Source organism: Acipenser ruthenus, chromosome 4 (assembly GCF_902713425.1).
Source record: "Acipenser ruthenus chromosome 4, fAciRut3.2 maternal haplotype, whole genome shotgun sequence".
Classification (NCBI taxonomy): domain Eukaryota; kingdom Metazoa; phylum Chordata; class Actinopteri; order Acipenseriformes; family Acipenseridae; genus Acipenser; species Acipenser ruthenus.
Window position 1 is genome coordinate 106,733,724 of NC_081192.1, and position 27,075 is coordinate 106,760,798.

Sequence of the window (27,075 nt, forward strand, 5' to 3'; positions counted from 1 at the left end):
ACAGAATCTCCTGAGTGTTTTTTTGCATACTTCAAAAGGGATTCAAGGTGGGCTTTCTTGAGTAATGGCTTCCTTCTTGCCACCCTACCATACAGGCCAGATTTGTGGAGTGCTTGGGATATTGTTGTCACATGCACACTTTGACCAGCCTTGGCCATAAAAGCCTGTAGCTCTTGCAAAGTTGCCATTGGACTCTTGGTAGCCTGTCTGATCTGTCTCCTTCTTGCTCGGTCATCCAGTTTGGAGGGACGGTCTGATCTAGGCAGGGTCTTGGTGGTGCCATACGCCTTCCACTTCTTAATAATCGTCTTGACCGTGCTCCAAGGGATATTCAAGGCCTTTGATGTTTTTTATACCCATCCCCTGATCTGTGCATTTCAACAACTTTGTCCCGGAGTTCTTTTGAAAGCGCCTTGGTGCTCATGGTTGAGTCTTTGCTTTGAAATGCACTACCCAGCAGAGGGAACCTACAGGAACTGCTGAATTTATCCTGAAATCATGTGAATCACTATAATTTAACACAGGTGGAGGCCACTTAACTTGGTGTGTGATTTTGAAGGCAATTGGTTACACCTGAGCTAATTTAGGATTGCTGTTACAAGAATATTTTTTTCACTTGGAAGTTGTGGGGTAGGATGTGTAGATAAATGAAAAAAAAACTATTATAATGCATTTTAATTCCAGGCTGTAAGGCAAGAAAAGGTGAAAATTTTGAAAGGGGGTGTAGACTTTCTAGTGCTAATAAATGCACCCGTTTAATATAGAGAAAGGCAGGGAGGGGGTGCTGAGGTCAGGGTTGAGGGGAAGAACTGAAGCAAGCACCTCATGAGCACTGCTCTGAAGTTATCATTGTGTCAATTCACTATACATTATTTCAACGTGCCTATAGTATAGGAAGGGTTTTACCTCAAATAAACGCACACTTTATTTTTGTCATATAACTTGCATCTGAAACAGCATGTGTGGATGTAAATACTGTAAGCTGGTGGTAAACACGGCTTGGTTGTCCCTGCTGTTAAGTTACGCAGGAGTCGGGTACTTCTGTCACTCTTCCAGACCATTTGCAGGCACGTTTAGAGCGCACCTGAATGACTTATTGCAAAGTGATCTAATTCCAGCAGGGGGCAGTCGTCCAACTTCCACAATGAGCTAGCTCTGTACACCGTTTCCTGGAGCACACGTACGACTGGTGACATCACACATCTTTGACTGCCAGAGCGAGCGAGAGAGAGAGAGAGAGAGAGAGAGAGAGAGAGAGGGCAGCGAAAAATAGAGAAAATAAACTTTTATCGAAACCTGCATTGGACCGGACAGTTATATAAAGAACTGTCTTTTGAGTTCAGACGCGCCGCGCAATGACATGTCAATCTAGACACGTTTGTGTAGTTCCTGATCTCATTGCATTTAGTTGAAGTTCAGCGTCTGAGTATAATATCGTCAGTGCTGTGTGTAGTCCGGCAATTTCCGGATTTTGTACGAAAGAAATAACCAGACTAGTACAACTAGGGAAACAGCAGAACAGATTATATAGTTTTATTTATTTTATAAATTTATCCCTGGTTGTTGCTTGGAGAACGAGTGTCAGTGGAAACAGGTGAGTAAAAAACAAAACAAATGAAACGTGTGTTTTTAAAATACTGCCGTTACCTGTCGAAAATGTAAACAGGCTGTATGCAATTATTATGTTGTCATTATGTTTCAGTGCAAGTTTGTGTCAAAACATAACGGCCGTGAGCACATTGTCTAGTCCGACTCGAGTGCTGAACTTCTTTCTGTGAAAGCACAGCTCCAGCAGTCTGTGCAGGTGATTTCGTTGGCTCTTTTTTAATATTTGGAATACTGTTTGTGAGATTAGGTTTGACCCACAATTGTAAATAACGTCCTCTTTGCTCCTCCGTGTATATACTGTGCATCCTATAATTATATCGTTTTCACTGCAAATTGAATAGTTGTCTTGAGCCTACTGCACAGATGGAACACAGGAGTTGGTGAGTTTTGCTGTACTGGAACGTGTTCACAAAGCCCTGCCTTGTAAGTTATTTGAAGGTATAGACCAGAAACCTATAAGTATCTCCACTGTTTGTTTTAAAACACAGTTTGGTTTTATGAAAAAAAAATACAGTTTACCAGTCTATCTATGTACGTTGACTATAATATCAAACTTCACTGTATACTGTACGCAGAAGAGGACAGTGTTTAAATATTTAAAATATGTCTTGAGAAACCAGGTACTGTAAGTGTGGGTCAGAATGAACTGCGTACCTCTGCACTACACCACGGAGGAAGCACCATAACAACAACGATTTATTCACGCCTACTCACAGCTTCCTATTTGCAATCAGCTCATCTGTAACAAAGACTATTCAACAATTACAGCCGTGTTAAAAAAACATTTGAAATGACACTGCAATTCTGCCAATAAAGGGTTTGAGTTTTTATATACTGTAGGGTGTACAGTAGACATGCATCATCTCTGAACCTCACCAGGATAGGAGTCAATCGAAATACAAGAACCACAGGGTCAGCTCTACATATTATTATACATGCTCATGGAATATATTGATTTATTTTTACTGCAGTTTCTGCACTAAATCTGGTGAACAGCACACCATGCAAGGACGGTGTACATTTCTCAACCTATTTGGTTTAAACAAGTGTGGTAAAGTTTTCTTGATACAGTTAACACAAGGCAGTAATGGGCTTGCCATTGTGGGGATGCACATGGGGCTGCATGAGGGACATGCAATGTGTGGACAGGCTCTGTATACATGCATGTAGTTTTAAGAGTAGAAGGAGAATGTGCAATCGCTTTTAACTACAGCGTTTGTGACCTTGCTAAAGGAATGTGTCCTTTCTTATCATTGGAGTGTAATGGAAAGTAGAAGTCATGGTGTGGTATCTAAATTCATTCTTATTGATGTAGTTGTGGCAAAGATTGAAAACCAGACTGCTTTTGAAACTGCCTCATGTACAGTACCTGTGAAGTTACTCAGAACAGCTGCTTGAGTTTGGGGGAATACTTCTGTTAAAAACCAAGTGAATGTGTGTCTTTCTAGTGACAACCAGAGCAGGCTTTTAAAACATGTAGTCTGTGCTCAGTCCAGTCTTTCTAGCACCCTTTTAAATCATGTGTAGTCTGTGCTCAGTCCAGTCTTTCTAGAGATAACAAGAGCACCCTTTTAAATCATGTTTAGTCTGTATTCAGTCCAGTCTTTCTAGCGCCCTTTTAAATCATGTTTAGTCTGTGCTCAGTCCAGTCTTTCTAGCACCCTTTTAAAACATGTGTAGTCTGTGCTCAGTCCACATGCGTTGCTCCTATTGTAGCATTGCAGTGTTCTTCATTGACATGTTCTTGTTTGTTTTGTTTTCTTTCTGCTTGTGAGGAGGCTTGAGGGTTATCTTAATAGCCTGATCTATCTCTGTCACAGCAGACCTGAGGTTAATTACAGTTAAGTGAGCAATTCTTGCTCTTGCTCTAAATTGTATTATTACTTGTACTGTAATACTTGAAATGTATTTGCTTACAATTGTAAGTCGCCCTGGATAAGGGCATCTGCTAAGAAATAAATAATAATAATAATAATAATAATAATAATAATAATAATAATAATAATTCTACCGTATCATTGATCGATCACAGATCAGTTACACTTGTGAGCAATTCTGCCATATCATTGATCGATCACATGTCAGTTACACTTGTGAGCAATTCTACCATATCATTGACTGATTACAGATCAGTTACTCATCAGTTTGTCATATAATCATTATTCTTGTATTTTGCCCCACTTTTGGTGAGCCCAGGTTTCTGTCTTTGTACCTGTGGTTACTGCTATCTTAAATCCTGTTTCCATGTTGTTCTCGCGTCTGCTTTTGGCTACATTATTGCCACACCTTGCAAACACAAGTGGAGTCCGGGGCGGCAGCCCATGGTGCCCCAGTGTCCAGTGCTATGGCAGCCGTTTATCATTCTCTCTGCAGCATCATTCATGCACTAAATATTAACTGTCAGGCATACAGTGCCTTGCGAAAGTATTCGGCCCCCTTGAACTTTGCGACCTTTTGCCACATTTCAGGCTTCAAACATAAAGATATGAAACTGTAATTTTTTGTGAAGAATCAACAACAAGTGGGACACAATCATGAAGTGGAACGAAATTTATTGGATATTTCAAACTTTTTTAACAAATAAAAAACTGAAAAATTGGGCGTGCAAAATTATTCAGCCCCTTTACTTTCAGTGCAGCAAACTCTCTCCAGAAGTTCAGTGAGGATCTCTGAATGATCCAATGTTGACCTAAATGACTAATGATGATAAATAGACTCCACCTGTGTGTAATCAAGTCTCCGTATAAATGCACCTGCACTGTGATAGTCTCAGAGGTCCGTTTAAAGCGCAGAGAGCATCATGAAGAACAAGGAACACACCAGGCAGGTCCGAGATACTGTTGTGGAGAAGTTTAAAGCCGGATTTGGATACAAAAAGATTTCCCAAGCTTTAAACATCCCAAGGAGCACTGTGCAAGCGATAATATTGAAATGGAAGGAGTATCAGACCACTGCAAATCTACCAAGACCTGGCCGTCCCTCTAAACTTTCAGCTCATACAAGGAGAAGACTGATCAGAGATGCAGCCAAGAGGCCCATGATCACTCTGGATGAACTGCAGAGATCTACAGCTGAGGTGGGAGACTCTGTCCATAGGACAACAATCAGTCGTATACTGCACAAATCTGGCCTTTATGGAAGAGTGGCAAGAAGAAAGCCATTTCTTAAAGATATCCATAAAAAGTATCGTATACAGTTTGCCACAAGCCACCTGGGAGACACACCAAACATGTGGAAGAAGGTGCTCTGGTCAGATGAAACCAAAATCGAACTTTTTGGCAACAATGCAAAACGTTATGTTTGGCGTAAAAGCAACACAGCTCATCACCCTGAACACACCATCCCCACTGTCAAACATGGTGGTGGCAGCATCATGGTTTGGGCCTGCTTTTCTTCAGTAGGGACAGGGAAGATGGTTAAAATTGATGGGAAGATGGATGGAGCCAAATACAGGACCATTCTGGAAGAAAACCTGATGGAGTCTGCAAAAGACCTGAGACTGGGACGGAGATTTGTCTTCCAACAAGACAATGATCCAAAACATAAAGCAAAATCTACAATGGAATGGTTCACAAATAAACATATCCAGGTGTTAGAATGGCCAAGTCAAAGTCCAGACCTGAATCCAATCGAGAATCTGTGGAAAGAACTGAAAACTGCTGTTCACAAATGCTCTCCATCCAACCTCACTGAGCTCGAGCTGTTTTGCAAGGAGGAATGGGCAAAAATTTCAGTCTCTCGATGTGCAAAACTGATAGAGACATACCCCAAGTGAGTTACAGCTGTAATCGCAGCAAAAGGTGGCGCTACAAAGTATTAACTTAAGGGGGCTGAATAATTTTGCACGCCCAATTTTTCAGTTTTTTATTTGTTAAAAAAGTTTGAAATATCCAATAAATTTCGTTCCACTTCATGATTGTGTCCCACTTGTTGTTGATTCTTCACAAAAAATTACAGTTTCATATCTTTATGTTTGAAGCCTGAAATGTGGCAAAAGATCGCAAAGTTCAAGGGGGCCGAATACTTTCGCAAGGCACTGTAAGTATTACTCTTAACCATGCGATACAAAGAACTCCAGGACAGGAAGAAGGCTAGCCTGCAGTACGCTGTGATGCCAAAGCTGTGCGCTTTCTAGTCTCTCTTAGTGAAAAGATTTAGAAAAATGATGAAAATGTACTGTCTGTACTACATTTTATGTATATATATATATATATATATATATTATATATAAGTTCAATTCTTTGTAGCTGCGATAATTCTGTGAATTTGAGCAATCCAGCTTGACTGATAGAGGATGATAAATCAGTAGGCTTTAGATTGAAGCCTCAGTACCAGTAATTCTGACTCACTCGCTGGCTTACGGCTGGGGGAGAGCGGGGGATCAGCAGTGGATTGTGACGTCTAAATGAAGTCAATGACCCAGCTGCTGTGTGCAGAGTGCAGGTATTAAAGAAGCTGGCTCCACCACAGTGATGTGTTGCTGTGTGCAGAGTGCAGGTATTAAAGAAGCTGGCTCCACCACAGTGATGCGCTGCTGTGTGCAGAGTGCAGGTATTAAAGAAGCTGGCTCCACCACAGTGATGCGCTGCTGTGTACAGAGTGCAGGTATTAAAGAAGCTGGCTCCACCACAGTGATGCGCTGCTGTGTACAGAGTGCAGGTATTAAAGAAGCTGGCTCCACCACAGCGATGCGCTGCTGTGTACAGAGTGCAGGTATTAAAGAAGCTGGCTCCACCACAGTGATGCGCTGCTGTGTACAGAGTGCAGGTATTAAAGAAGCTGGCTCCACCACAGTGATGCGCTGCTGTGTGCAGAGTGCAGGTATTAAAGAAGCTGGCTCCACCACAGTGATGCGCTGCTGTGTGCAGAGTGTAGGTATTAAAGAAGCTGGCTCCACCACAGTGATGCGCTGCTGTGTGCAGAGTGCAGGTATTAATGAAGCTGGCTCCACCAGAGTGATGCGCTGCTGTGTGCAGAGTGTAGGTATTAAAGAAGCTGGCTCCACCACAGTGATGCGCTGCTGTGTGCAGAGTGCAGGTATTAAAGAAGCTGGCTCCACCACAGTGATGCGCTGCTGTGTGCAGAGTGCAGGTATTAAAGAAGCTGGCTCCACCACAGTGATGCGCTGCTGTGTGCAGAGTGTAGGTATTAAAGAAGCTGGCTCCACCACAGTGATGCGCTGCTGTGTACAGAGTGCAGGTATTAAAGAAGCTGGCTCCACCACAGTGATGCGCTGCTGTGTACAGAGTGCAGGTATTAAAGAAGCTGGCTCCACCACAGTGATGCGCTGCTGTGTACAGAGTGCAGGTATTAAAGAAGCTGGCTCCACCACAGTGATGCGCTGCTGTGTACAGAATGCAGGTATTAAAGAAGCTGGCTCCACCACAGTGATGCGCTGCTGTGTGCAGAGTGTAGGTATTAAAGAAGCTGGCTCCACCACAGTGATGCGCTGCTGTGTACAGAGTGCAGGTATTAAAGAAGCTGGCTCCACCACAGTGATGCGCTGCTGTGTGCAGAGTGCAGGTATTAAAGAAGCTAGCTCCACCACAGTGATGCGCTGCTGTGTGCAGAGTGCAGGTATTAAAGAAGCTGGCTCCACCACAGTGATGCGCTGCTGTGTACAGAGTGCAGGTATTAAAGAAGCTGGCTCCACCACAGTGATGCGCTGCTGTGTACAGAGTGCAGGTATTAAAGAAGCTGGCTCCACCACAGTGATGCGCTGCTGTGTGCAGAGTGTAGGTATTAAAGAAGCTGGCTCCACCACAGTGATGCGCTGCTGTGTGCAGAGTGCAGGTATTAAAGAAGCTGGCTCCACCACAGTGATGCGCTGCTGTGTGCAGAGTGCAGGTATTAAAGAAGCTGGCTCCACCACAGTGATGCGCTGCTGTGTACAGAGTGTAGGTATTAAAGAAGCTGGCTCCACCACAGTGATGCGCTGCTGTGTACAGAGTGCAGGTATTAAAGAAGCTGGCTCCACCACAGTGATGCGCTGCTGTGTACAGAGTGCAGGTATTAAAGAAGCTGGCTCCACCACAGTGATGCGCTGCTGTGTACAGAGCGTAGGTATTAAAGAAGCTGGCTCCACCACAGTGATGCGCTGCTGTGTGCAGAGTGCAGGTATTAAAGAAGCTGGCTCCACCACAGTGATGCTCTGCTGTGTGCAGAGTGCAGGTATTAAAGAAGCTGGCTCCACCACAGTGATGCGCTGCTGTGTGCAGAGTGCAGGTATTAAAGAAGCTGGCTCCACTACAGTGATGCGCTGCTGTGTACAGAGTGCAGGTATTAAAGAAGCTGGCTCCACCACAGTGATGCTCTGCTGTGTACAGAGTGCAGGTATTAAAGAAGCTGGCTCCACCACAGCGATGCGCTGCTGTGTGCAGAGTGTAGGTATTAAAGAAGCTGGCTCCACCACAGTGATGCTCTGCTGTGTACAGAGTGCAGGTATTAAAGAAGCTGGCTCCACCACAGCGATGCGCTGCTGTGTGCAGAGTGTAGGTATTAAAGAAGCTGGCTCCACCACAGTGATGCGCTGCTGTGTGCAGAGTGCAGGTATTAAAGAAGCTGGCTCCACCACAGTGATGCTCTGCTGTGTACAGAGTGCAGGTATTAAAGAAGCTGGCTCCACCACAGCGATGCGCTGCTGTGTGCAGAGTGTAGGTATTAAAGAAGCTGGCTCCACCACAGTGATGCGCTGCTGTGTACAGAGTGCAGGTATTAAAGAAGCTGGCTCCACCACAGTGATGCGCTGCTGTGTACAGAGTGCAGGTATTAAAGAAGCTGGCTCCACCACAGTGATGCGCTGCTGTGTACAGAGTGCAGGTATTAAAGAAGCTGGCTCCACCACAGTGATGCGCTGCTGTGTACAGAGTGCAGGTATTAAAGAAGCTGGCTCCACCACAGTGATGCGCTGCTGTGTACAGAGTGCAGGTATTAAAGAAGCTGGCTCCACTACAGTGATGCGCTGCTGTGTGCAGAGTGCAGGTATTAAAGAAGCTAGCTCCACCACAGTGATGCGCTGCTGTGTGCAGAGTGCAGGTATTAAAGAAGCTGGCTCCACCACAGTGATGCGCTGCTGTGTACAGAGTGCAGGTATTAAAGAAGCTGGCTCCACCACAGTGATGCGCTGCTGTGTACAGAGTGCAGGTATTAAAGAAGCTGGCTCCACCACAGTGATGCGCTGCTGTGTACAGAGTGCAGGTATTAAAGAAGCTGGCTCCACCACAGTGATGCGCTGCTGTGTACAGAGTGCAGGTATTACAGAAGCTGGCTCCACCACAGTGATGTGCTGTTGTGTGCAGAGTGCAGGTATTAAAGAAGCTGGCTCCACCACAGTGATGCGCTGCTGTGTGCAGAGTGCAGGTATTAAAGAAGCTGGCTCCACCACAGTGATGCGCTGCTGTGTGCAGAGTGCAGGTATTAAAGAAGCTAGCTCCACCACAGTGATGCGCTGCTGTGTATAGAGCGTAGGTATTAAAGAAGCTGGCTCCACCACAGTGATGCACTGCAAGGTGGATTTGCACCAATGCCTAATCCAATCTGTTGCATTCCGTTGCGTGTCTTTGTTGCTGTGCTTGTGATCAGCTGGTGTACCTTGGACAGGCACTCAAACACTGGGACTGAATCCCAGGCAATCAGTGCTTGTAATGTACCTGAGGAATGCCATGCATGCCTAAGCACAGACCTTGTAACGCACTACTGTTACAGCTGCTGTGGGTGTACAGTCCACACTCCCTGCTGGCTTATCTGTTATTGGGTTACCTATGCCCTCAAAGAATAATCACCTCTCGTTTGTATTCTCCACTGTTTATTAATGTACTCTACTTGAGTTTCAGAAACATATTTGCATGTCTTATTATTTATTACTATGGCTGAAGTCATTGCAAACATACACAATAGGAAGTCCGAACAAAGGGTTAAATTAATTTGCATACCTCTTATTAGTACTAGCTTCATCATCACTGTCTCCTTTTCCTGTTTTTTTTTTTATAGACGTTCTTGTGAGATACATATATTTGGAATGGAAGGTTTCTGCAGTCTCCAGGTATCTCTCTTAAATGCTAAGTTTTGCCTCGAATCTCAAGTAGAAATTCGTTTTCATCTCAATTTTAGGTCTGACAGATAGTTGTCAAGCTCATGTCACGGTTTACAGTATTAGTCCTTGTCAGCTTTTCTTTAGTCTTACAAGCATGTGTGTTTTACATGAAACAGAACAGTTTTAGCTGGCATTGTCTGAAAAATCTGCACCACCTAAAATGAGCTGATTTTCCGGCTGCTCCTTAGTGCAAGTGAAATTCCTGTGCAGCGTACACAAGTACTGTATCAAGGTCTTGATAAGAAAATGAATAGCATCACGTGTAGTCAGTGTGCTTTCAGGAGATAGTTACTGTGCAGAGTTCTGGTACCTCCCTGTCGTTTTCCTTTGGGAAATCCCGTTACAGTAAGTGTTGGGAGCACTGATTACTCATCGCAATCTGTGCCATACTAAATATACCTCGTCTAGTCTCTGTTCATGTTTCTGATACTCTCCCAGCTTGTACTCAGTAATCAGTAAGAAAGCTTTTTGTAATATTTATTATTGTAGACTTAACAGGAGTGTACTGTATTCCTTTGCTGGCATGTAAGCATGTTAAGAAAAATCCCTTCTGTTTACCTCTACAGCCAGTCTAGGGTTCATAATGAACTGGAATCCCATTTAGTATTCAAGAGGACCAGTACACAAAAACACTGAGCTTACCGATACAGACTGTCAGCTGCTTAATGGTGGTTTATAGTTTATTGATTTTCTATATGTTCATAAACTAAACAGATAAGTTTACAGGGTTAGATATGGAGGGCTGTGGTTGTACTGAAATCTGTTCTATGGTGGAAATGAATACTGTTAAAAACACACAAGCAACCCTACCAATACTCTGCATTACTTCCACTTCATAGTCTGATGTACAGTAAAGTCTGCATGCTTTTAAAACATAGGCAGGTTCTTTGCAGGTGCTATGGATTAAGAAATAGCACTTTTCAACTTTACACAGTGAAAGCATTTCCTGAAGGAGCTTCTCGTACCAGGGAAGGAACTAGGACTCCTGTTGCATAGCAGATTCACCCATTCCAGGTTGAAATAGAAGCTGGATTAGCCACAGAGCATAGGTAACAAGCTCTTATTAAACTTAGTAAAAGCAGGAATAGAGCAAACTGCTATGCAATGAGAGTCTTGTTTCCATCCCTGTACATCTGCATGTGTTCTTGAATCCAGTTTAACAGGCCGTGGATGTCAGTTCATGCATGATTACTGTGGGCAGTGGAATGTGTTTATACTGGACTTGGAGGGAGACATGTACACATGTGCAGTACACATACCTTGTGTGCAAGTCACTGAAAACCGCACTTCTAATGCAGCTTGAAGTCCTGGCTGGGCAAGGCATGCTGGGGGGTTGGGTTGCTTCACAGAGACCAGGATGACATCATTGTGTTCTCAGAAACTGTGGGGGAATTCCAGCATTGCTTTCTTGGCTGTAGTTAATGTCTGGAGTCTCTCAGAGAGTGGCATCTGCAATAATACAATCTTTGAAGAGAATAGGGCTGATCTGTGAAGTTATTATTGCTTGGCACAGGGATGTCACGGGAGAGTCATTCACTTTGACTGCTGGGAGAGTCATTCACTTTGAATGCTGGGAGAGTCATTCACTTTGACTGCTGGGAGAGTCATTCACTTTGACTGCTGGGAGAGTCATTCACTTTGACTGCTGGGAGAGTCATTCACTTTGACTGCTGGGAGAGTCATTCACTTTGACTGCTGGGAGAGTCATTCACTTTGACTGCTGGGAGAGTCATTCACTTTGAATGCTGGGAGAGTCATTCACTTTGAATGCTGGGAGAGTCATTCACTTTGACTGCTGGGAGAGTCATTCACTTTGTCTGCTGGGAGAGTCATTCACTTTGACTGCTGGGAGAGTCATTCACTTTGAATGCTGGGAGAGTCATTCACTTTGAATGCTGGGAGAGTCATTCACTTTGTCTGCTGGGAGAGTCATTCACTTTGAATGCTGGGAGAGTCATTCACTTTGACTGCTGGGAGAGTCATTCACTTTGAATGCTGGGAGAGTCATTCACTTTGAATGCTGGGAGAGTCATTCACTTTGACTGCTGGGAGAGTCATTCACTTTGAATGCTGGGAGAGTCATTCACTTTGACTGCTGGGAGATTCATTCACTTTGAATGCTGGGAGAGTCATTCACTTTGTCTGCTGGGAGAGTCATTCACTTTGACTGCTGGGAGAGTCATTCACTTTGAATGCTGGGAGAGTCATTCACTTTGAATGCTGGGAGAGTCATTCACTTTGACTGCTGGGAGAGTCATTCACTTTGAATGCTGGGAGAGTCATTCACTTTGAATGCTGGGAGAGTCATTCACTTTGACTGCTGGGAGATTCATTCACTTTGAATGCTGGGAGAGTCATTCACTTTGAATGCTGGGAGAGTCATTCACTTTGAATGCTGGGAGAGTCATTCACTTTGACTGCTGGGAGAGTCATTCACTTTGACTGCTGGGAGAGTCATTCACTTTGACTGCTGGGAGAGTCATTCACTTTGTCTGCTGGGAGAGTCATTCACTTTGAATGCTGGGAGAGTCATTCACTTTGAATGCTGGGAGAGTCATTCACTTTGACTGCTTTTTTAATATACTCAGAAACCCATAAGGGGAGATGTTTAGGAGGGACATAAAGGTGTTTTAAACTCCTGTAAGTGGATAGTTCGTTTACTGGCTTACAGATATTAACATATCCAGACAACCAATAATCAATCAAGAATAATCTCACAGACTTGGTTTGTTCAGTGTTTAACGAATTAAAGTATATTATATATATATATATATATAATATTATTGTGGCAGAGCAATAGAGGACTAATTGGTGTTATAATTGGGAAGTGTCACATCCTATAAAAAGAGAGCCCAGCGCTCCATTGGGGAGACTGTCGGGGAGCTGGGAACAGAGAGGTTTGCTGCTACAGTTCTTGTATTTTTATTTCAAAACTCACTGTGATAGTGCAAGACTTGGGTGAGGGGGTTTCTGTTTCATTTTGTGTTCACGACTTGTTTTGTTTAACCTTTTTTATTTTGGCTTCATGAGCTGTGTTTCTGTTTATAGTTTTGATTTAAGAAAAATAAGCTTGGCAGCTCTTCAGTCCTGAGTCTCCTTTCTGCCTCTTGAACGTCATAGACACCCGGCCGCTCTACCACATGCTCAAAATAAAAAATCAAAATTCAGGATCATTTGTCTCTCTCCAAGATTCAGAGGCACTTTTTTATAACGTCCCTTTAATACAAAGCAATGAAAAATTTAAAGGCAATGTAGTAAATATGTCAATTAAGAAAAATGTAAAATAATAATTTTTAAATTTCTACTTTTAATATAGAAAAAAATCAGTTTTCTTTATACAAATACAGCTGATCGAAATGCTTAACATTTTTCCCTTGTTAAACAAGGCAGTCTAAAATACCATTTTCAGATTACAGTCTCGTATGAAGGTGTGACTTGAATCCCAAGTTGTTCTTTTTAACATTTAAATCATACAAATGAATAATTAAAACAAATGTAAGTGCCAGGCAGTGTGTGTTAGACACCCTTGGTGTGAAGCTCCTCTTTCTGCTCCCTCTCCTGCATGCTTTGTGTTCTGCACTCCTTGTTCGCTGTAACAACCAAGCTCTGACAGAACTCGGTGCCTGAAACTGAGTTAATGGTGGACCATTATGATTCAGGAAGAGAAGATGACTCACTCTTGGGATACTAAGAGAGTTCCTAATTGGTGTGAGACTTATCCATTGAGATGAAGCCTCTCTCACACTTAGCTGCTACAGTCTCTAGTGTTTGAAGAGTCCTACCATGTCTGCTGGGACCATCTTTCCTCCATTACCCTTGTACCCTCTGAATCCTCCAACAATCTGTTTTTCTGGCAGATGAAATGTCCTGCCTAGTGAGATCACCTCACTTTCACTGTACAGAATGTCAAGGTCATCTGGCCAGTATTGGGGGTATACAGTCTTGCAAGCTTCAAGCAGCTCCTCATATTCAGAAACGCATCCAAGTGACTGATGAAACATGAGATGAGGATGTTGTCATTGGTCTGCTCTTCAGTGAGATTGCCAATTTTAGAAAATTGATTTCCACATCTGCTTTTCTTCCTTTGTGAAGAGCAACACCCTGAAATTCCAATTTTTTTTACTGCTTCTGTAGCAAATCTTGTGAATTCTGCTTCTCTTCCACTGCCCAGTGCTTCAAAAACTTTGATCTTGTGACACACCAGTGTATGAGCCTCAGGGAGCGTGATGGAGTCTTCCTGGAGTTTCACTGACAGTTCAGCCAACTCACTTACTTGTGCACGTATCAATACCGGAGTGGGTACGTTTCCCATCCTCGCCTACAACACCCGATCCAGCTACTGCTGTTGAAAACCTGCTACAAAACCCTAGTACTACAAGTAATAATACAGAAAGAAAGGCACATAAACATATCAGAGAATGAGCTTGAAAACTTAGAACTGCAAAGAAATGAACTAAGAACAAGACAACAAACCAAATGGTCAGTATGTGTTTTTAAGAATTGGTAAGCTGAAAAGTATTTTGATACTGAATTTGAAACTGACGCTGGTCTGGAGACAAGAGAAATCATATCTGTAATGTAACTGGGCATCGTATTGAAAGTTCAATTTGCATCTATTTGACAGCAAATGCTCAGCAAAAACACAATTGGTCTACAATACTATCCTCGGCGGGATCCTCCAAACAAGACTAAAAACCAACCAATCAAGTAGTGAATCTTGTTCCTGTCACTGCTGTACCAGCCAATCCACTCCCTGTCCGCTCAAATGACGCTCCAGTAACAAGCAGTTTTCAGACTCCATCGTACACAGACTCTTCAGTAATTGCTGCGTTCATTTCTCAGGCAATGTCCAGATTATAAACAGGGGTTTAAAACCGTAAAAAGGTAATAAAACATAATCAATTTACTAATTAAAAACTAATTGTTTTCCTCCTTTATATGTGTGTCATCCTTGTTTTTTATTTAAAAAATGTTCAGGACTATTTTCTTAGAACGTCTTTACTAAGCGGAAAGGTACCCGACGAATCTATATGTACACATTTGCAACGGATTTGATTTTTTGATTGAGAATGACAGTAAAAACACGGGTTAAAACTATAATTGTGCACAGCGCATGTCTACGATTATTTCTAGAACGCCGTCCGGGTCTGATTGTCACTCCTACCGCGGCGTTCAGGTGCGTTCCGGCCCAATTCCACCGCTGTGTGTGTGTGTGTGTGTGTGTGTGTGTGTGTATACTGTATATATACTGTATTTGTATGTATATGTATATGTATATGTATTCCTTTTGTTTATTAAATGGTTAATAATGGATTGAGTGGCTACAGGTCACGTCAGATCCTAGCTGATAGACAGTCTGGGTGATCCGGTGTCTTCACAAACTAACAGCATCAATATTATTGTGACGGAGACGGAATGATTCTTGGTGATAAATCTCTCTTCCGACCTATGAGGGTGCTGTGTAAAGGGAACAGAGTGCCCTGGACTGGAGGGTCAGACAATTCATTCCCAGGGTTAGAAGGAAGGCGGTCATCTAAAAAGGGGCGGAGCTACAATACACTAAATCATCGACCCGGAAGGGAAACGACTTGGAAGCCGCAGATTGGAGGAGCGGTTGCACTAGTTAACCAAGGGGTCATGATTGACGGTACAAACGGGGGTGTAACAAAGTGATCTGTTCCTTGTTATGGTTAAGCTGAACTGGAAGGAAAGACTTGTGTTATTCTTGTGTGTTTTGTTTGTTTTGTCATTCTTAAATATACTGTTTGTTGTTATTTAGATGACTAACACGATCCGGAGTGGTCGTCAGAGGCCAGCACAAACCCAGACTACACTGCACTTTGTTTCACGAATAACTGTATTTGCACCACGAGCACTTTAGCATTCACTGTGGACTTCTGTTTGTGTTTTGTGTTACTTGTGGGTGTTTAGGAACGGGACTATTCTTTCGGGACCAACCCTTGGATTAAAACAATACATACACGCCGCTGTATTGCCTGTTTCTCATTGTTATTGTTTACTGCTGTTTGTCATTATAGAAATAAATATCATTGCACCTGGATTACCGTTGTCTGTCTGTTCATTGATCACTGCTGCATTCCTGCACCTGCACACTGTTAACCACTTTGACACAATTATATAGCAAAATGGTTACAAATAAGTACTTTAGCCTAAAACACCCACAGCTGATTCCTAAAGCAGCCAATATGCCAGCTGTCTATAACTAAACATAATATAAAATCCTTATACCTGGTTGCACACTTGTACACAAGAGACACAAAAGCAAAAAGTTATGCTTACCCCAGAATAAGTTGAGGTTTCTAAGTTTCAACGCCTCAGTCAGTCAGACTCACAAGACTGCTCTCCAAGTCTGTGTTAGCAAACTTTCAACCGATGCTAAACTGCAGATTCATCCCTACATTTTTCCCTGCTTCATGCGTCATAAGGCTTAATTAAACTTATAAAATCTGGCTTTTTAGATGGCCCTTATCGCTAAAATTAATATATTTTATACTTCTCTGGTTACTCCTTTTAAAATTAATATTATATGATCTCACTCTTCCTTATTTTTCTAATCCCTATATATGTGAGAGAATTTCTGAAAGGAACAATGTATTTTACTGTACTACAAATGTCTCATTGCTTGTTTAAGATAAGAGTTTATAAAGACAAGGACCCCTGATTTAAAGCACCTGTTCTTATCAATTAGTCTGGCCTCGGTCTAAAATATATTTCATTCTCTTTAGCTTACAATAAACAGCAACTTGTCTCTTGATTTAAAGTAGCTAGACTTCTCGGTGAACTTGACCTTGACTAAAATCCCTTTCCTAGCAGTTCCTGGCAACTTACAGATAAGAAGTCCAATTCAAAGGGCCCTGCTTTTTGGCTCGAGCTGCTTTTTGGCTCGAGTTACTTTTAACTGATAGGAAACTTTTGACTGTGAGCACATTTTTAAGTTTATTAAATTAGGTCACAGTTTTGCTAAATGGTCTAATTTCTAGGCTAACACAGGCTTCTGCACCAGGAACTTGCAGATAAGGGCAGCAGTGTGGAGTAGTGGTTAGGGCTCTGGACTCTGGACCAGAGGGTTGTGGATTCAATCCCCAGTGGGGGACACTGCTGTTGTACCCTTGAGCAAGGTACTTTACCTAGATTGCTCCAGTAAAAACCCAACTGTATAAATGGGTAATTGTATGTAAAAATAATGTGATATCTGTATAATGTGAAATAATGTATGATGTGATATCTTGTAACAATTGTAAGTCGCCCTGGATAAGGGCGTCTGCTAAGAAATAAATAATAATAATAAGAAGAAGAAGAGGTCCATGTCTTTTAAGTGCGGTTATTTCATGTTCAGTATAAGGGGCTGTACTCGCATAGCTGCGTCCCCTTTGTACCACCCAACTCCTCCTTGCAATCAGCCCAGCACCATGGTTTATCTAATCGCTGCCTGAACCCCACCCAACTCCTCCCTGCAGTCAGCCTGGCACCATGGTTTATCCAATCGCTGCCTGAACCCCACCCAACTCCTCCCTGCAGTCAGCCTGGCAGCATGCTTTATCCAATCGCTGCCTGAACCCCACCCAACTCCTCCCTGCAGTCAGCCTGGCAGCATGGTTTATCCAATCGCTGCCTGACCCGCAGCGGATCACAGTGGAGGTGTTTAGAGCCCTTGCAGCTACACACTTTCCTCAAGATGGCTGACTTCCGGTTTCTGCTGACCATCCGGGCAGCCCGTCTAGGGGAAAGCATACCACCAACCTTACACAGCACCCTTTCTGGTCAGGATGGAGATTTACAGCTCAAATTCTTTCTCTCTTTGTCACAGCTTGATATCTGCAAACAGCTTAAACCTTGTTAGCCAGGCAGCCATGTTTGCATTCTCATCTCCATCTTCAGTGGGGAACCCTCAAAGAAATGAAGCCATATATCTCTGCCGCATACACCTGCCAACACCGTGTAACAATTTTTTTTTTTTTTGTTGGTTCCTGGGTAGTAAGTGTTATTTTCTAATTGCTTATGCCTCAAAAGTATAGAAAATGGCTATTATTCCCCACAAACTTTGCTTTTGACCAGGACAGTGATATTTTGAAATTTACCTATTTTCCAGAACATTCCAGATAGATTCAGTGCTGAGTAAACTTGGAGTAACTTCTAGAACTTTCCAGTAATATAAATAGTAGTATAAATACAGGGGCCTTAAGCCCACCAGTTCAGTTTAGTTCCAGCTGCCTAAATGGATACATATCTGCATTTTTCTGAGATGGCATCAAGGTCATAGGAGACTTCAAAATGGTGGCATTCCTGATGGGTCTCCAAGGCGGTTTTACCAAGTTTCCCTGCTATCTTTGCCTTTGGGACAGCAGGGACACCAAGGCGCACTACCAAAGGCGGGACTGGCCACAGCGGACCGAGTTCTCTGTGGGGAGGAACAACGTCAAGTGGGAGCCACTGGTGGACCCCCAGAAGGTGCTGATGCCACCACTGCACATCAAATTGGGCCTTATGAAACAATTTGTCAGAGCTCTAGATAAGGAGTCGGCAGCCTTCAAGTACTTTCAAGACTTCTTCCCTAAGCTGTCTGAGGCAAAGGTCAAAGCCGGTGTCTTCGTCGGACCACAGATAAAGAAGATCCTGGAGTGCAATGAATTCCCCAAGAAGCTCACTAGTAAGGAGAAAGCGGCTTGGAACAGCTTTGTTGCAGTGGTTCGGGGCTTCCTGGGCAATCACAAGGCCGAAAACTATGTGGAGCTGGTTGAGACTCTAGTGAAGAACTACGGCACAATGGGCTGTAGGATGTCCCTCAAAGTCCATATCCTTGATGCTCATCTTGATAAATTCAAGGAGAACATGGGAGCATACTCGGAGGAGCAAAGTGAGCGCTTCCACCAGGATATACTGGACTTTGAACGCCGCTACCAAGGACAGTATAACGAGAACATGATGGGAGACTACATTTGGGGGCTGATTCGTGAAAGTGATTTACAGTATAATCGTAAATCTCGAAAAACTACCCACTTCTAAATCTTTTGTAGTCATTGTTGTATTACTTTAGTATAAATACATGTCAATTTGGATTCATATGTTGTTTTTTTCTGACTTTATGTGAACGAAAAGACACAAATTCGCCCGTTTTCTCATTGGAAATAGGTAAATTTCAAAATATCACTGTCCTGGTCACAAAAGCAAAGTTTGTGAGGAATAATAGCCATTTTCTATACTTTTGAGGCATAAGCAATTAGGAAATAACACTTACTACCCAGGAACAAAAATTGTGTTACATAGTGGAAAGGGTACAAGTGTCTTGTACAAGGGAGGGGAGGTTTTGGGGTCACTTGATTGCTTGAGAGTCATTGTCTTTGTCTGGGAGAGTCATTCACTTTGAATGCTGGGAGAGTCATTCACTTTGAATGCTGGACAGTCATTCACTTTGATTGCTGGGAGAATCATTCATTTTGACTTTTTGGCCAAAGTCAACTTCATAGGTGGGTGAACCTATTCATAAATAGAGAGCTTGGATGTTTTGGCTTCTGCCACTCTATTGCCCATACGTAAAGCTTGTTTTGACATTCTTTAGCACAAGATCTACTGTAATATAGTATTTTTTGCAAGCTTCCATTTTTAATTGTGTGTACAGAGGACGACTTTATCAGTTCACTACTCCTATGTGTACATGTACAGTGTGTTCAAACATATGCCCCCATTGCAGCTCTATCAAAGAACTGCTATCCGCACGCTTCTGGAATGAAGGGAATGGCTTTCGTTTTTGGGTCTGTTTTGTATTATTGGCATGAAGGAGATACTGACGTTTTGTTGCAATGACCCTAGTGGTAACAGTGCCAACCATTCTCTAAGCAGTGGAAAATCAATGTCGTGCCTCATTCTTCCAGCTGCTATTTTAATAGTTGTTGTTAAGAATAACAAGGCTTTTGGCTCAAGCTCTGGAAACACTCTGCGGGTCTTTGTGGCTGCATGTGGAGACATTTTTTCCTCTTGACTATAGGTTGCAGAAACCCACAGACCTGATATATTTCACCATTGGGGAAAGCCGATTGCCGAAGCCCTTTTCCAAATCTAGCAGGTGTGGATGTTCCACATTGAGAGTCATCCCAGAGCATGTGAATATACAGCAGGAACTGTTTGTGACAATCATCCCAGAGCATGTGAATATACAGCAGGAGCTGTTTGTGACAGTCATCCCAGAGCATGTGAATATACAGCAGGAACTGTTTGTGACAATCATCCCAGAGCATGTGAATATACAGCAGGAACTGTTTGTGACAATCATCCCAGAGCATGTGAATATACAGCAGGAGCTGTTTGTGACAATCATCCCAGAGCATGTGAATATACAGCAGGAGCTGTTTGTGACAATCATCCCAGAGCATGTGAATATACAGCAGGAGCTGTTTGTGACAATCATCCCAAAGCATGTGAATATACAGCAGGAGCTGTTTGTGACAGTCATCCCAGAGCATGTGAATATACAGCAGGAGCTGTTTGTGACAATCATCCCAGAGCATGTGAATATACAGCAGGAGCTGTTTGTGACAATCATCCCAGAGCATGTGAATATACAGCAGGAGCTGTTTGTGACAGTCATCCCAGAGCATGTGAATATACAGCAGGAGCTGTTTGTGACAATCATCCCAGAGCATGTGAATATACAGCAGGAGCTGTTTGTGACAATCATCCCAGAGCATGTGAATATACAGCAGGAGCTGTTTGTGACAGTCATCCCAGAGCATGTGAATATACAGCAGGAGCTGTTTGTGACAATCATCCCAGAGCATGTGAATATACAGCAGGAACTGTTTGTGACAATCATCCCAGAGCATGTGAATATACAGCAGGAGCTGTTTGTGACAATCATCCCAGAGCATGGGAATATACAGCAGGAACTGTTTGTGACAGTCATCCCTTGGGCAGACACATGGCAAATGACATTTGGTAGAAAAAAGTGTAAGGTACTGCACGCAGGCAATAGCAATGTGCATTATAAATACCATATGAAATTGAAGAAGGAATCTTTGAAAAAGAACTAGGCATTTATGTTGACTCAGAAATGTCTTCATCTAGACAATGTGGGGAAGCTATAAAAAAGGCCAACAAGATGCTTGTATATATAGTGAAAAGTGTTGAATTTAAATCAAGGGAAGTAATGTTAAAACTGTACAATGCATTAGTAAGACCTCATCTACAATATTGTGTTCAGTTCTGGTCACCTCACTACAAAAAGGATTTTGCTGCTGTAGAAAGAGTGCAAAGAAGAGCGACCAGAATTATTCCTGGTTTAAAAGGCATGTCATATGCAGACAGGCTTAAAGAATTTTAATCTGTTCAGTCTTGAACCAAGAAGACCATGCGGCTGATTCTGATTCAAGCATTCCAAATTCTAAAAGGTATTGACAATGTCAACCCAGGGGACTTTTTTGACCTGAAAAAAGAAACAAGGACCAGGGGTCACAAATGGAGATTAGATAAAGGGGCATTCAGAACAGAAAATAGGAGGCACTTTTTTACACAGAGAATTGTGAGGGTCTGGAACCAACTCCCCAGTAATGTTGTTGAAGCTGACACCCTGGGATCCTTCAAGCAGCTGCTTGATGAGATTCTGGGATCAATAAGCTACAAACAACCAAACGAGCAAGATGGGCCAAATGGACTCCTCTTGTTTGTAAACTTTCTTATGTTCTTATGTGAATATACAGCAGGAGCTGTATGTACTTCTGTCACACTTTTAAGTAACACTGCAGAACCGCTTATCCAACTTGATCTTGGTATGGACGTTCTTCACAAGCTCCTTTCTGCATTCAAGCGCTGGCATTTGATTGGTTGGGTAAATTAACCCTTTACTACCCTGGGTATGTTCCCATACCTATTTAATGCCTATTTTCTCAATGTCAAATATATTGGACACTGGACAGCAAAGAGTTAATGCTATACCTTTAAAACCATGATTCCAAATGTAATTAATATTTGCAAGGACATTTGGGTCTAACAATATACTCTTGTGACGATATGATACGCAGGTCGCGATATGATATACCACAATGCACGTGATGTCCAGATTAGTTACTTGTGTGATGCATAATAAAATCAAACACTCATTTTACACTTGACTATTGTGTTAGTTCAATGAGTATTCAGCTTTAGAACTGTAGTGAGGTCTGTTGTTGTGCTTTTGGGCTTTTATCCCGATACAAACGATAGTTCCCTTTATTATGATATGATACGTCATGTAAAGAAAGTTTCCCATCGATTTGTGATGAATCGTTACACCCCCTGGGTGTAAGTCCTGGTTCCACGTTCAGTGAATGTAGATCATAGTGACACTCAAGGGGACCACTAGTCTTGGTTTAATGGTGACACATAAATGCGTGAAACTGTCAGTCATATAATTTCTGTTTAAGTGTCTGTGAGTATAACACCATTGAGTGTTGTAGAGTTATGAATGAATGTCTTGCAGCATTCTTGTTGTCTTAAGTAAATACCACAGTAAAAGAGCAAACATTTGCTTTCTTTCCCAGGGTGAACAAGTAATCGAAGGAGAGAAGCGCTGGCTGTTGTAAAGTAAGGAGGCTACAGGTCCTGATGATGACCGTAAATATGGGTAAGACACAGATTTCCTCTTACCTTTCTGGTTTCTCTGTGCTTGGCCTGGCTGTCGGGATACTGATTCTATAGAGGGAGCGCATACTTTCATACCAATTACAGTAGCGCTGGAGAGGATACTTTCATACCAGTTACAGTAGCACTGGAGAGGATACTTTCATACCAATTACAGTAGAGCTGGAGAGGATACTTTCATACCAGTTACAGTAGCGCTGGAGAGGATACTTTCATACCAATTACAGTAGAGATGGGGAGGATACTTTCATACCAGTTACAGTAGCGCTGGAGAGGATACTTTCATACCAATTACAGTAGAGCTGGAGAGGATACTTTCATACCAATTACAGTAGCGCTGGAGAGGATACTTTCATACCAGTTACAGTAGAGCTGGGGAGGATACTTTCATACCAGTTACAGTAGCGCTGGAGAGGATACTTTCATACCAGTTACAGTAGAGCTGGAGAGGATACTTTCATACCAGTTACAGTAGAGCTGGAGAGGATACTTTCATACCAGTTACAGTAGCGCTGGAGAGGATACTTTCATACCAATTACAGTAGCGCTGGAGAGGATACTTTAATACCAATTACCAAGTACTGTGTGTAACTGTAGTACTGTACAGGCTGCTTTTGATGTAGTGGCCCATTATATCTCTCTGAGGATCTGTTCGAAGTTGTTAGCAGGGCTGGGCCATTCCTCTTTTTCAATTCCAATTCCTTTTTTAAATCCAAGGGAATGAAAGAAAGAACTTGTCAAAACAAAATGCAGTTGTGCTGGTTTCCGATAAAACCCTGGATAGAAACTCAGACTGAATTAATAATAAAAACTCTTCTTTTCGTTTAGTCTTCTAAATGAATTGTTGTAGAATGATTTGAGGTTTGTTATTCCTGATGTGGCAGCAGTATGATGTAATGTCTTTATTCAACAATGGCGTGTCACAGCGGCTCCACGTTTCTCCCACGCAGGGCCTCTTGTGTTTGTTTTGTATCCAGGACAGCAGGCTCGCTGCCAGGCAGGGTTTGTGGAGAACCAGGCTGCCACACTCAAGAAACTCCGCCACAGCAGAAAGACAAACCCTTTTTTTATGGGGGGGCATGTAGTATTTTCAAAGTTTGGAAACTAATGCTATGCCTCTCTCTGTTGGTAGCATTCTAAAATGTAAAAAGAATGTAAATCACATTTATTTATTTATTTATTTATTTATTTATTTATTTATTATGTATTTATTTATTATTATGTATTTATTTAGTATTATGTATTTATTTATTTGGCAGACACCTTGCACATCTTTACTGAAACATACTATCGCTTTGCGTGACATCACGCTGCTTTGAGTTGAAATGCAGAAGCTAAGTAGATGTATGCTTTGGATGATAAAAGTGATTTAAAGCTTTAAATAAAATAATAAAAAGGTGATCATATTTGTGTGAGTTTTGTTACCAGTACAGAGAGATTTCAGGATCATGTTTGTATGGGTTTTATTATCAGTATAGATTGCAGGATCATGTTTGTATGAGTTTTATTATCAGTATAGATTGCAGGATCATGTTTGTATGGGTTTTATTATCAGTATAGATTGCAGGATCATGTTTGTATGGGTTTTATTATCAGTATAGATTGCAGGATCATGTTTGTATGAGTTTTATTATCAGTATAGATTGCAGGATCATGTTTGTATGAGTTTTATTATCAGTATAGATTGCAGGATCATGTTTGTATGGGTTTTATTATCAGTATAGATTTCAGGATCATGTTTGTATGGGTTTTATTATCAGTATAGATTGCAGGATCATGTTTGTATGGGTTTTATTATCAGTATAGATTGCAGGATCATGTTTGTATGGGTTTTATTATCAGTATAGATTGCAGGATCATGTTTGTATGGGTTTTATTATCAGTATAGATTGCATGGTCATGTTTGTATGGGTTTTATTATCAGTATAGATTGCAGGATCATGTTTGTATGAGTTTTATTATCAGTATAGATTGCAGGATCATGTTTGTATGGGTTTTATTATCAGTATAGATTGCAGGATCATGTTTGTATGGGTTTTATTATCAGTATAGATTGCATGATCATGTTTGTATGGGTTTTATTATCAGTATAGATTGCAGGATCATGTTTGTATGGGTTTTATTACCAGTGGGTCCCCCACTTGTTCTTAAGCACATTATTGTATTTCTAGGCCCTTGGAATGCAAATTAAGAATACCATGTGTTCGCTTCTTAGGAGCACCTTGGTACGGGTGTGAAACAATTTCCCTTTAAGAAATCCCTAGTCATACTAAAGGTATGTCTCTTGTAGCCAAAGAGTTAATTGCAATGCCAATAGAGCCGAGGATAGTGAAGATGAGATCGCCTGTATTTCAATGAGAGGTGAACTGTAGTGTGTATATGATACATTTCCTGCTCCTCCTCCCTCTCTCTCCTAATCTCTGTTCATGATAACAGTCCTACAGGGACTGAGTACAAAGAAACACATTGCTGCTGTGGATCAGCTCAACAGAGTGATCATGTCATGTACAGTGTGCTGCCAGATTCTTACAAGACATGCAAATAAACCCTCTTCCCAGTCATGTAACCTTCCAATGTGATGCATGTGAAGCACACACACCAGGAAATAATAAGGGTAGCGCTGCTTTAGTTCTGCAATCTGTAGAATCCAGTCCCTCGTCTGTGCTGTGTGCTAAACTAGAATTTGCATCTGTGCTGCTTCAGTCTTTACATATACTCTGTATTGTAAAGCTATGGATTTGAAGTGGATGAACCATACAGACCATATATGACAAATATGCTGAAAATAAAAGCTAGCTCTTGAGTCTTGCTTGTCTGACTCACAGCCTACTGCTAAGTGTATTTCTTATCTGATGATCACGGTCAGATGTTTGGTTGCAAATGACATTATGAGTTGAGCTATGGATTGTAAAAGTGCTTGCATTAGGAAGACAGAAGGGCCCTGGATGGGGATTATTTTACCACGTCAAAACTCACGTCCCTCTGCCTGAAGCTACAGTGACTGCAGAACATTGTGTTACTAATGAAGTCCTGAGGTGCAGCACTTTATAACAGTCATGTGATCACACTGCTTCCAACCGGCCGGCATACTCTGGTGTGGAATCTCCTTGGCAATGATGTGAATAACTTGCGCACATTGGCTCAAAAGGTTTACTCAGTTGTGTAGTGCCAGCTGTTTCAAAATGAAAATACATGTTTGCAAAATCATGTGTTGCTTCTTCAACTGCAATAAAAGTGTTAAGATTCAGGAAAGTATTTTGTTTGATGTAACCACTTTAACTTCATGCCGTAGATGAAATGGAATGCTGACGTGTCCGTTGCCACAGTGTCTTCAGGCCATGTACAATGACTGTTTCAGCACAGAACTGTCCCATAATTCACATTCCAGACCTGTCACCTTGCCTTTGAATCTCATAGTGTAGCTTATTATCACAGTATTGAAGGTGATATTGTTGCTTCCCTCAGTAAACTGTGAAGCAGTGATTGCAGAGCTGAGTCTGACCTCCTGTGACCTCGATTCTGTTTACAGACGATGATGCAGCGCTCAATTCCATTATGAAAGATCTGGCTGCCCTGGGCCGCTTTGGGGGACTGCTGGATGGCAGTAAACAAAGAAATACCTACCTACCCATCAAGCAGGTGAGCTGAGATTGAATACCTACCTACCCATCAAGCAGGTGAGCTGAGATTGAATACCTACCTATCCGTCAAGCAGGTGAGCTGAGATTGGGATGTTGGTACGTTGGTTGGTACAGCTAAAACCACCCCATCTGAAATTTATAATCAACATCAGGAATGGAAATATAACAGTTTCACCCATTCCAGGTTTTACGACAAGCTTGATAAGCCACGGTGTGTATAGATAACAAGCTCAGGTGTGTCTTATTAAACTGATAGTAAAATCAGGAATGCATCAAACTGCTATGCAGTGGGAGTCTTCTTTCCATCCCTGAACATAGCCATGGAAATTTAATATATATATAGGAAAAACAATGAGAATTGAACCAAGATGAGACCCCTCCCGTGAGACCCGCTGAGCATTGTGGGTGGTGCTGTAACGTGGAGTGGCCCTGACTGGAAATCAGCAGCTCATTCCTACCGCCTCTCTAACCTCCCCGCTTTCTGAGCTCTGATGTCTGTTCTGTTGTAAGGATGACAAAGCCCCTGATTGTATCTGCTCAGCCTCACCTGCGTGTTGTTTGCACAAGTTCCCTTACATGGTGCTCTGCAATATTCATTCCTCCTTTCAACTGCTGCATCTCCTGCAGACTGCAGAGCAAGCAGCACATTATTGTAAGAACAGTAAATCAACAAACGCATTGATAATTACAGAGCCAAACCCAGCCTAACCTGTCTGCTGCGTGAAGACCAGCTCATGCCCAGAGCAGATATTCGTAATAAGAAACAGAAACATGCCTGTCTTGCGTACCGCGAATGTGTGAAATTCCCACGTCCGCATGCATGTCACAATTTAGAGTAAAAACGCTTATCCAAATGGCAATTTATTTTAGTTATTTATAGTCTTAACAGACATGCTATGCATAGCTGGGGTGTAACTCAAATTGTATTGTTACCTGTTTGTAAAGAACGGGCAGGGTGTGTGGAGCTGTCAGAGCAGACCGCTTTAGGGCTGGGCTGGTTGTGACTCACACCTGATAGATTGGGGCTGTGTGTGGGAAGCCATGTCTTTGACTCTGGAGGAGCTGGGCTGCTACTTTCTTTCGTTTCTTTAGGTTGCTTTGTTT

At 42.3% G+C, this 27,075-nt stretch overlaps 1 protein-coding gene across 5 annotated transcripts in view; it reads left to right on the forward strand.

Moving 5' to 3' along the window:
• The first annotated feature begins 1,116 nt into the window (after nucleotides 1-1,116).
• The window catches only part of LOC117400396 (mitogen-activated protein kinase kinase kinase 3-like), a 51,563-nt gene continuing 25,604 nt past the window's right edge, over nucleotides 1,117-27,075 (forward strand). For 3 of the 5 annotated variants that reach the window (XM_034000294.3, XM_034000293.3, XM_034000292.3), the window contains exons 1-3: nucleotides 1,117-1,594; nucleotides 22,231-22,313; nucleotides 25,860-25,969. In XM_034000294.3, coding sequence (XP_033856185.1) covers nucleotides 22,295-22,313; nucleotides 25,860-25,969 — 129 coding nt within the window. In that variant the 5' untranslated portion in view covers nucleotides 1,117-1,594; nucleotides 22,231-22,294. Of the gene's footprint in view, nucleotides 1,595-1,768; nucleotides 1,805-22,230; nucleotides 22,314-25,859; nucleotides 26,008-27,075 lie in introns of those variants that run through there. The other 2 variants (XM_059023381.1, XM_059023379.1) reach the window with 2 other exon arrangements.